This window comes from Argiope bruennichi, chromosome 6 (genome assembly GCF_947563725.1).
Source record: "Argiope bruennichi chromosome 6, qqArgBrue1.1, whole genome shotgun sequence".
Taxonomy (NCBI): domain Eukaryota; kingdom Metazoa; phylum Arthropoda; class Arachnida; order Araneae; family Araneidae; genus Argiope; species Argiope bruennichi.
In genome coordinates this window covers 103012768-103024955 of record NC_079156.1, presented here as the reverse complement: position 1 = coordinate 103024955, position 12188 = coordinate 103012768, and the positions used below count along the sequence as shown (strand labels likewise).

The window sequence follows — 12188 nt, the reverse complement described above, 5'->3', positions numbered from 1 at the left end:
AAAACAAAGCCAAAAACATTAAAAAAATTGAAATGGAACGAGGATTTTGTTTCAATAAAACCACTAGAAAATGCAATTCTAAGATGAAATTATATTAATGGAGAAAAGGTAAATTGGCTCAAGATATGTTGGATGAGGCTTTTAAAAAACAAACTAAATACATTTCTGCTTCAAACTTCATTTGATGAAAAAGCAGAGCTTAAAACACTAAGCTTATTCCCTAAACGAGAAAGACCATAGAAATTTGTAAATATAATCCTAGTACCTTTATATCATCACAACAGGCCCCTTTTATCTGAAAAATTTAATGATGGGATAGATCTATTTACTTATATTCCTACAATACATCATGATTACTTTCAGAAACTTTCTCATAATGATAATTAAAAATTGCTCATTTTAATATGAAGTTGTAATAATTTAAATGGAATTACCTAAAGAAATACTGATACAAAGCCTATTAATTTTATTTGACACATTTAATAAAAATTTCATAAAAAAAATTAGTTATATTAAACTGAAATCCCATATGTATAATTTTCACGTTTTGTTGACTTCGAAAGTGATATAAGACCTTTTAAGGTCATCAAAAGTATAAATTTCTTTTAACTGATATACTTTTAAAATGTTCCCATTATTAATTTAAATCAATTTAATATTTTTAAAAACATAAAACGAGTGTATTAAAATATTTTTCAAACCATTCAAATATAAACCCTTAAATATCTCAACATAATATAAAATGGACTTATACCCCTTTAAAAGAAAATGGCTTATATCATTCATTCTTATGAAATATGATCAACCAAATTTATTAAAAAATAATACTTATTCTTGTTTTTGTTGTCAGTGCAATTTAAAGAACTTCATTTTCTCAAAAATAACATTTATATTAAATTAAATTTCATGATATAGGGGAAAAAATGTTTTATAAATACAACAATCATATCTACAAAATGAATAACAAACTCAAATATTTTCCAATTATTTATTTAAGAATCGACTGATTAACACAATAAAAATAAGCACCAATTCTTCAAAAACAGTATTTTTTTTTTTTCTCCCTTTAAAAATAAGTTGGTTATGGTCACATAACATTAAGAAGACAACCAATGCTTGAAAGTCTATGATTGTGACTTAATTGCATTTAAAGAAAATAGTGAGCACTAGTTAAGTTTTAGGACCAACAGCCATTTATATGATTAAAGTAAATCAAATTTATTTAAGTGGAAGAAATGTGTATATTTTTATTGTACTATTTCTATACAAGGGACTGTACAAGACATCAGCATTTCATTTTAAAGATCAATTTCAAGATATAAAAAATATATCTGAAGACAATATTATATTTTCTACAATATTGATACTACAAAATTTAATGACTAAATAACAAGTATGTAAATACATACACAACAATTTTTAAAAAATGTACCTACAAAAGAAAACAACAAAAATTGTGCAAAAAATTACGTAAAATAATAAAATACAATGACTAAAAGCTGCTATAAAAACATAGTTAAGAAAAATGTTTCCGTGAACTAAATGAAACTATACAAGTACATTATGTGCAATTACACATAAACATTGTCCAAAATTGAGCATTCAGTGAATGTGCAGTTGGCATATTAACAAACTGAGAGATTGATTATTGTATTTGCATATTTGTGGCTAAATAATGATGTGAAAATGAATCGTGCATGAAACTTTTCAAATTTAGATTTTCTGCATTAAAAAACATAAGTACAATTATTAGAAAATAAATAATAATAAAAAAAAAAGCAAACAGCAAATTAATGAAAAATTCAATAATTCCATTTTGTATTTCAAGAATAACAAGCACCAGAATTCTTTAGAAGAATTTTGATTTTAATTAATGTTTTAAATATAACAATATATAACATTAATAATGGCTATTTAAATAGAGAATCTCTTTGTACATTTATAAATGTTAGTTTTAAAACATTTTACAGCTCATAAAAATTCGTTACATTCTTCAGTTTATGTAAGGAAATTGATAATGAAAATGTGTACAAGGCAAAATAATAAGGTTTATTTCAGCCTTATTTACTTATTAATGCTTTCCCTCTTTGGTAAGAAATTTAAATTCAATTAAAATAAAAAACAAAGGAGCTTGCATAAATGCTATAATTAATTAATAAAGGCTGTATTTTGATATACACAAATATAACTAGGTCTATTAATTTAAAAATGCCTTAAGTATGACTATCGTTAAACACTGAATGATCAAACACTATACAAATGATAGGAGGTCGCTGGAAATCGTAATAAAACAATGATTTGATGTTTATTATATAATTTTGATTAAAAAGAAAATATTTCTCAAAAACATGAATTAATATGCAATGTTGAATTGTAGGGAAAATAAAGGATACATCAAATTAAATTCAGTTCATAATAAAATTATTGCTTTAAAAATAAAACAAGTTTGCATATTATTGCTTTTTGCATAGCAGTGATCAAGTGAAATACATATAATAGCTCCATTCGATGTACATAATCTTAAAAAAATAATTTATACTACAAAATAACCTGACTTTTCACATATATATCTAAATTATTTTTAAAAAATCAAAATTTAACAGTATTCACACAAAAATTAAGTATTTTAGAGACTGTTCTAAATTTTACACAATCAATGTAATCAATCATAAAACACATAGAATGATGGTTATATTATCTTGAAAAAACATTAATGGAATAGGAAGATTAAAGTTGCACTTGTACTTCAAGCTAATAAAGCTTTCATATAATAAAGGCAAGATTTATTTTAAACACTTTACACAATAAATCATTTGAAAATAATACATGAATTGATTGAAGATTCTACTGAAATATTCAGTCACAATTCAACTTTTAAAAAGTACATTAAAAATTGCATAGTTCTTTAAATGAAGAGTTTTCAGTTAGAAAGTGGAAGAAAAAAAAATATTTCAAAAGAGTACCATTTTATGACTGGCACTAATGACAAATGCTTTAAGAAGGGGGAGGGGGGATGAATGCATATAATTTACAAATGTACATGAATCAAATATTGACCAATGAAAACCAAAACAAACCAATTTATGAGATGGGAATTCCATAAATTATTTTTTAAAGTATGTTAAAGTAAACAGTTAGCATTCTTTGCAATGGTTCTTTGGTTTTAAACCAGCACAAGGCTACTTGGATGATAAGCCACAAAGTTTAGATTTCAGTGCTTGGTCTTGACATTTAAAAGCAATCTTTCGTTATTTCCCAATCAAAATATCTCCATTTTCAGCAAAGCCAGTCCAAAGAGGCAATAAAGTTTTGGTCATGATAGAATATAAATTAAAATTTATAGTCAGCGTTTCAATGAGCCTTTTGCAGATTTTAGACTGGATCTCAGGGATCCAGTTTTAGATGAAGTTCCAGTAGCCTTACTACTGTGTGAACTAGAACTAGGAAGAGGGTCGACTTTTTCCTTGGGTGGCATTGCAGGTAGTGTCGATCGTTGGTCCTCAATACGGCCAGACTGCAAACGCATAATCAGACTAAAGAAATCTTCATCTGGCACGGTAGGGGCTGCATGAGCATTGTTGCCATTACAATGAGCCATGGAATACATCTGGTGTGGTCTAGTGGAAATTTCTGGCATGCTGCTTCTTTGGTCTTCTATTCTGCTAGCCTAAAAAGAAAGGAAAAAAAATTATTAATACTTGTAGAAAGCCTTCACTTGAATCTTAAACACAACAAGTGGAGTTTGCCTTACAAAAATGACTCACTGAACAGCATTTAAAAAATATATATATATATATTTATGGTTATATTAACAAATAATTCTGAAGCTACTTTAGTTCTAGCATTGATATGAACTGAGGATAGATGACTAGATAATTGATACAGATATTGTAACTTCTGGAATATATCAGTTTAAGATACCTCAGCATGGATCAGACTAACACAGAAACAAGTACATCTTTCCAACTTTTTTTATAATTGCATACATTTTTTTCTAAATGTAAGCAGAGTGTTTTTGGCATTTTAAAATTTACAACTAGCATATAAGTAAAAAGTAGTAATAAATAAATCCTCTGATGTTCAAACATGTTGCCATGGGGCTAATATATATATATATATATTAGCCCCATGGCAACATATATATATATATATATATATATTCATTCAAGCAGGGAAAATAGATACAATATTTTCCAATCAAGTCACTGTAATGTAAAATGCCAGATGTCAATACTGATAGCAACTATCTGTAGCCAGCACATTTTTTTTTTTTTTTTTTAATATTCATCTGATGTCCTGTGTTTGAGTAGTTAGTGACTGCACAAATTTTATTTTTTCTTGACAAATAAACAGCAAGAAAAATTCTTATACGGAAAATTCAAGCTACAGGTGATTGTGCTTATTGAAAATTTTAATTATTGCCTGCCTGCTCAGCATTTCTTAATAAATGCAGAGCAAGTTCAAGAGAAGAGAAAAAAATATATATATTGAATTAGAAAAGAAGGAGTAAATAAATAAATAATCGGTCTATGTTATATTTTAACAAAACAAGTAATTCATTTCATTTAAAATTCTTTTAAAAAAACATAAACCATAGAAATAAAAAGTGCTACATTTGTTTACATTTAACAATTTATCGCTAGTGCTCAGCTAAACAGAAAAGATTAACTCTTATGACTTAGATTTTAAAACAGTTTCAAAAATTCTTGATTTATATGCAAAGAAACATGGGAGTTGAACGGATAAAAGAAAATATGATTGATAAAGTGAACATGATAATGTCATTCTATCAAGGCATATTAAAAACAAAGCAGTTTTTATTCTGCAACTAACAATTGTAAATGATTACAATTTTCTTGTAAACAACAAAAGAAAGAAAAAAATTTGAACACAACACCGAAAAAAGTTTAAAACTTTGTGGCAAACATAACAGCTGCACTACATGGCAAGATCACATGAGAAACATTTATGTAATACACCATTGTACGACTACATCAAGTTCTTTCACCAATTAAAAAAAAAAAGATTTTTAAAAAATCTGCCATAATTCCAATAAAATGAAGGCACAAGAAGCAATTTAAAACGATTTAAATAGCCATTCAGAACATGTATGTCATCATTGGAAGCACATCAAAGAACTACATCACTCATGTGACCAACAAAATTCACATAGAGCAGCTGGAAAGACACAAATAATGTTTCAGTTTCTTCCTGGATGGTATTCAGAAGTTGTTTTCCTATCATAAGAAGATTACAGCCATTTTAATCAGTGCAATTATTTTAAGTAACCCATATAAGAAACAAGAGACAAATTGATTTTGTAAGGATTTCTGTAAGCACATAATAGCATATTTCCTATTGTACAATTGCCATCTATCAGTGTTTCTGAACTAATTTTTTTCTTCATGTAATCCAATCCCATGTCTTGAATAGTATGTTCAACAATTTATGGAACATTTATACTTAGTAATTTACTGTATACAGAGCTCAGAGTAGGGGTGTTTGAATTCTAACTACCTTGTAATATAATAAGTTCAAAATTCTAAAATGATCTAATCAACTTTTAGCATCAATTTTAATCAAAAAATAGCATAGTGCAAGAATCTCAAAATATTTCAATCTTCCACTTCTTCAATAATTTTGGATAAAATCTTAAGATACTTCTAAAATTGACTTAATGAATGAAGTTTAGATATGTAAAACTAAAGAAAGATGAAACATATTCAATTAAACATTATGAAACTGTAATATCTTTTAGGATCTACAAAAGACAAGTGCAGGGAAAATATGGAAACAGCTATATTCTGCTTCTGCATAATATACAATCACAGATATATCTACAAGAAAAGGAGAGAAATACAGAAAATTCAGTACAATCCAATTTTTTTAATCTTATTAGTTTCCCACAACTTCAAATTTGACCCCTTTCAGCTCTCTGTCCGAGATCAAATCTTAGCTACTAGCTTGTTATAGATGATTTAAAATACTATTTCTGCTTTTAGAGGAGAATGTATGAATTTATATACACCCCATATATAGCGGCCCTATGGTGGTCACTATATATGGGGAATGCTATATATACAGAAATATATCTAATAAATGGTGGATAAGTTTCTGTACTTAAACAATAAATCTAAAATTATTTCTAAAATAATATATCACAGAGAATTGTCAATCAACAATTAATTTATTATAAAGGAAAAAGGCTCCAGGAAAATCTGCTATTCCAATGAATTTTTACTCCTATGAATATAAAAAGCCAATCTATATCTTTCAATACAAATATTAGGATTATTTGCATATAGCTAAGGAAATCAATACTGCAAGTTGTAATAATATTAAGTGATGATATTATTTTAAGATTTTGAAATCAAAATTTCCCATAAATAAATATCAAATTTACAATTTAGTGGCCAAATATCCTAAATCATATTAAGAATGATATAATATCAAATATGAAATGCTACAATACAAAAAAATATAATCAGAAGAAAATTTTGCAAAATAATACAAAGCTGAAGCAACCAATATACATTTTTATTATTTTACATTCTAAATAATGAATAGCAAAAAATAAAAGTTCTGTAAAAGTAATCCTACCTGACATCGCATAAGCATTTCAAAGAACTCATCATCTGGCATCGACGATGCATCAACTGATGGGCGATGAAGACCTTGCTCCGGAGGTATAGTATTGTTATTGTTTCGGATGGCCCCATTATTTAATGAAAAATAATTAAGACCTGGGAGACGTGGCAAACTGGCTCTTTGTTCATCAAGTCTACGACTTTGCATACCAGCAATAAGATCAAACAAATCATCCTGAACTCTGTTGTTATCTATAAATAATGCACAAAAAATATTACATTAAAATAATCAGTCAGTTATTATATTAAAGAAACAGAGTGATATGAGAGCAATATTCATAACAATGCTCACAATCGAATTTTATATAAAATAATTCAGAAAAAATAGAAAAAAAATATATTTAAATAAATAGATAGGTTTGATAATGCAACATTTTAAAAAAAAAATTTGCTTTCATTAAGATTTTATAAATCATTTCTTCAGTTTACATCATATTACATATAAAATTATTGACAAAATGAGGAAGTTTCACAAAGGAATTCATTTCCAACAAAAAAAAAAAAAAAAAAAAAAAAAAAAAAAAAGTGCATGACATTATATATATATAAGAGAGAGAGAGTGAGCTCCATGAAAAATTCTTGAAAAGCTATAGTACCAGACAATAACAATAATTTGTTAATACAACCAATTACTATTAAAGGTTTTGAGACAATTAATTGAATTCTACAAAATTTAAGTAGATAAATTCTCTGACATTTAATTTAAAGTATACAAAAGCAGTATTTCATTAAATATTACCTTTCATTATTCTTGGTTTTAGATTCATAACTACAAATAATTGCAATTTATAACCTTTTTATTTGAGAAAGGGAAGGAAAAGAAGACATTAGAAAATGAAGTATACAAATTTCATTTACTGACCTTTATCAACATTAGCAGCCTTATTGTTTTGACTAGTGGAGGGTTGAAAGTTATTTTGACAGTTGCCCAACAATTGATTATTTTCTTTATTTTCCGACAAAACAAGAGAGCATCGCTGATCATCCATTCTTTTACTCTGAAATCGGCTTAGGAGGTCAAAGAATGATTCTTCGTCCATTGAGCTTTCCAAATCCTATTAGAATATTAGTAAATTAGTCAGAAGTCAAATTTTAAACACATTAATAACATTCATTTCAGAAAATTAAAACACTTTTCAATTTATTTTACAAATTTTCAAACTATTAAAAAAAAGAATTTGGAAGAAAGTATAAAAACATTTTTATCACAAAGGTTCAAATTTCATATAATACATTGAAAATAATTTTTCCACAATATAAACAAATCTAATTTCTTAAAAAACAATCTGAACTTGATTTTTTTTTTGTCCAAGTAACCTTGCTGGAAATGTAAATTTGTTCAATATAAAAACTAAAAAAAAAAAAAAAAAAAAAAAAACATGTAATTTTTGTTGTGAACAAAAATTTAATTTCCCATTTTAACTTTATTTATAAAATTTATCTATTTAATATATATTTAAAACATATAAAAAAAAATCTAAAACTGGACAAAGAAGAGAATTTGAACGGTAAACATTTATACAGCAGTAGCATTAAAATTATGCACATTCTGATCTTTTCCAGCTAATTTATAGCAAAAATGATTCTCATAATTTAAAAAAAGACAAAACCTTATTTCTTTCGATGTAAGATTATACAGCTGAATAAAATTTTAATTCCCAATAACAGTCATAAGTTATACTGAAAGAAAAAAAAATGTACATACTGGATTTCTTGAAAATTTTATAAAATAGGCACCTCTAACAACTTATTTCATTTTAGTAACTATATATATATATTTAAAATTTGTCACAACCATGTTTTTATGAATAAATTTCTTTTGTATTATAATTTTATTCCAATACTGAAAAATAAAACAGCAAAACTTTTTGTATGAAAAATTGTACTATTGGAAAAGCAACCAACAGTGAATAAGTTCAAAGAAGCTTGGGTTAAGTTAAAATGAAATTAACAGTTGAAAGAAATAATATCTGTTATAAAAATGGTATTACAAAATAAGTTTTAAAAACCGAATTTTTAATTGATAATTTAAACTTAAAATTACACATTAATTTTCTACATAAAATAGAACAAATTAATTCAAATAGAAACTAATCACTTAAATAAATAAATAAAGTAACAATGGTAAAATATTCAAAGGGAATAGGAAAATAATTTTCTTATGCTTTTTCAAGAGGCATTACACTTGCCAGTAATATATGAGAAGACAAATATCTCTCTTTACTTCCTTAAACATATTTATATTTTTGGGAAAATCAAATTTTATTTATTAAATGGCTAACAATTGCATCTTTATAAATCAGTAATATAATACCAAAAAAGTATTATATTTTTTTTCTTTTTTTTAAATATAATAATACCCTTTAGAATTCCTTCAACAGTTTGCCTTTTCCTACAATCACTTTTTTCTGCCACCAAAATTAAATATTCAGTGATGTTAGAATTTATCTTATATCTTGAGAATTAAAATTATTTTGAAATATTTTAATGTTTTTCTTTACTTTTCATAAAGCAACAGTTGTAAAATCAAAAGTATAAAATGTGCATAAAAAGGTTAGAAAGGAAACATTTCAACTTTTTTGCGAGAAGTGGAGGTTTAATTAATATAGCTTATAAAAGAAATTGGAGCATATACAATAATGAAAAAACACATTTAAACTTATTCAATATATAATTTTAAAATTTAGAAGTATTTCAATTAACATGATAGAAATTTTGAATAATACTTAATTTTCCCCAGATGATGCCAGAATTGAAAAATTAAGACATGGCAAATCATTAAGAAAATAGATATATTGCCTTTTATTTATTACTGAATATAGAGAGTACAAAAAAACATTCCAATATCTGAATAAGAAAGTATATTATTGACTTTTGATAACTTTTTGCCCCACAGAATTTTCTTTCAAAATTATGAAAAAATACATATTTTACCTCCAATATTCATTTCTTTTAAATGATTTCTAAAGTCTTGACTTGTATAAGAAAACTGAATTCATCAAGTAAACAGTAAAATTACTTTCACACATCAAATAATTTGAAAGAAAAAAGATCAAATTATTATAAATTGCAATATACCTTTACTTGTGAATCTTTTCTGACAGATGTTGGGTTTTCTTTAACAGCAACATTTTCAGTACTATTTTCAGGCAATTCAAGAGCTCGAGTTTGATTCTTTTCTGTTACAGGACTCAATTTTTTCTCTTTTTCAACTGTAGAACTCTAAGGAAATAATTACAATAATTTCAATATTAAAATAATAATAAATAAATTTGAATGCTTCCAGAAATTTAAATGATAATTAATCATAACAAAACAAATAATTAATACCTTAGCAACTTTAGCATCTGGAGTTAATTTTAATAGATCCATATGTTCCATACTAATACGGCGCATTCTTCCACTGGAATCTGATAATAAATAATTCAGCTTTACAACCATATTTTTAAAAATATCAAACCACACACTTTTTTTTTGTTAAAAATAATGAGGTTATATTTGCTTTTAAATTATAAAACAAATCATATTACCATATAAAATAAAGGTACAGAACATTTTACATGAATACTTAGTGTTTCCTTTTTATTCAGTTAAAGCTAAATATGAAATATTAGAAGAAGAATATATAACAACAGGTTTGAATTCAAAATGCTGCAGTATAAAATATACTCTAAGAAAAAAAAAAAAATGAAATAATCAAATGGAGTTTAGTATATTGAAAATTTTAGATGAATTAAATAACCATAAACCTTTATAACTAACCATAATTTAATTTTGACAGATGATTAGGTATTAAGCAGGAAAAATTAAAGGTGGTAATAGATCAATAAACTATAGGCAATAACACAATGAAAAGAAAGAATAAAAAATAAAACATTAACATAAACAGTAATGTTTTGCCTTTTTAAAAATCAATTGATAAATAAATGACAAAAAAATTATATATTCAAGAGACAATGCAAATGTAATAAAATACAAAAAGCTATACAAATAATAAATTAGGTGAAAGAAAAAGAAGGCATGCAGATAAAATAAAATTAGCATTTTTTTTTTTTTTTTTTTTGTAAGCTGGTGTTAGGTTTTGAAAGCACATTCTTGATTTTTAGTTTTTTTTATATAAATCTATTAAAGCAGAATTTTTCTAATTTGTAATTTATTAATTTTTAATATTATATATTAAAATTTTTTTAATGAAAATATTTTTTTTCTCTAAAAAAATCTATAAATCAGCCATTTAAAAGCACTAAAAATTGTTTAGTAAATTTATTACAATAATTAAAAGAAAAGTATCAGCAGAAAGTTTACATAATTGAAATCAGATTTGTGAAAATCAAACATAGAAACATTATTAAATGATAAAAATAGTATTTTTTTTTTTTTCATTTTAAAATTTCAATAGTATAAAAGAATCTTCCTTGGCCTAGTGTTTTATTTAAAGCAGATTGATTAGTCTAAGAAGGAAATAGGATAGAAAGTTGGGAGAAACAGGTTGTACATTCACTGTAATGTAATTTACAAAAAGATTGAAACATAGATTATATTATGGGAAGGGGATGGGAAAAAAAAAACAATCATTACAATTAAAAACCAACAAAGGTGTTAGATTTAACAATTAAAAATATAATAATTACAATAATTTTTTAAAAAAATATTAGGAAGACATAAATAAATAAAATAATTTGTTTACACACATGCTTGATATGCTTGAAATACTTAATATGCTTGAAAGACTTCATATTAAAACATAATGGACAAGCAAACCTAGTGTCTGACTTAGATTGTGGCTCCACAAGTATTTCACTCTTTGCCAATTGATAGTTTAAAAGTTTGTAACATTGAAATAGCCAACAGGTTTATGAATAAAAGTATTAGAGTAATGGGTCATTCTTGATTATTAGCACCAATTTATGCAAACAACTGCTATGGATCCAAAGTTTTATAAATAAGGTACAACAGATCATGCACTAATGAAAAATTTGACATGGTACTTGGGATTTTACTCAAATAGTCATTAAGCTACTCTTATTATATCAGCTAGAAGAAGAAGCTGTACACAAATCAGTTTGCAAAATCCGGATAAAGCAACAATTGATGAAAAAAATTGTATCTACAAATTTTAATCATACAGAGATTTAATAAATTCATTTCCTAATACAAACATATATCAAAACAGAATGAAAAAGAAAGAAAAAAAATGGAAAACCATTATTTTTTGAAAATTAAAAACATTTCAGATCAAAAAAATTATTTTCTTCTCAATAAAAAAGAGAATATCATTTTAGATTTAAAGAGAAATACATTTATGACTTACTAGATGAATTACTCTTCAAGGAAGCATTTTCATGTGTTTCTAGAACCCTCTGCAAATCCGATATGCAGTGCTGTGCAGTCATTTCGCCTGTTTGATCACCGATCTAAGCAGAAGTAATTTCAGAATACATTTTTAGACAATGATACCATAAAAAAAATAAATTTTAGTTTAAAAAGATCAATAAAAAATTCATGATGTAATTTTGAAATAACTTGTAGAGTAAAAGACTT

The 12188-nt window shown here is 25.4% G+C and overlaps 1 protein-coding gene across 5 annotated transcripts in view; it reads right to left on the bottom strand.

The window, feature by feature from the left end:
- Positions 1-980: 980 nt before the first annotated feature.
- Positions 981-12188, bottom strand: part of LOC129971445 (G-protein-signaling modulator 2-like) — a 61491-nt gene continuing 50283 nt past the window's right edge. For all 5 annotated transcript variants that reach the window (XM_056085216.1, XM_056085214.1, XM_056085215.1 and 2 more), the window contains exons 8-13: positions 11959-12061; positions 9978-10057; positions 9726-9869; positions 7510-7702; positions 6601-6839; positions 981-3667 (exon numbers count right to left, since the gene is read on the bottom strand). In XM_056085216.1, the coding sequence (XP_055941191.1) occupies positions 3344-3667; positions 6601-6839; positions 7510-7702; positions 9726-9869; positions 9978-10057; positions 11959-12061 (1083 nt within the window). In that variant the 3' untranslated portion in view covers positions 981-3343. The remainder of the gene's footprint in view (positions 3668-6600; positions 6840-7509; positions 7703-9725; positions 9870-9977; positions 10058-11958; positions 12062-12188) is intronic.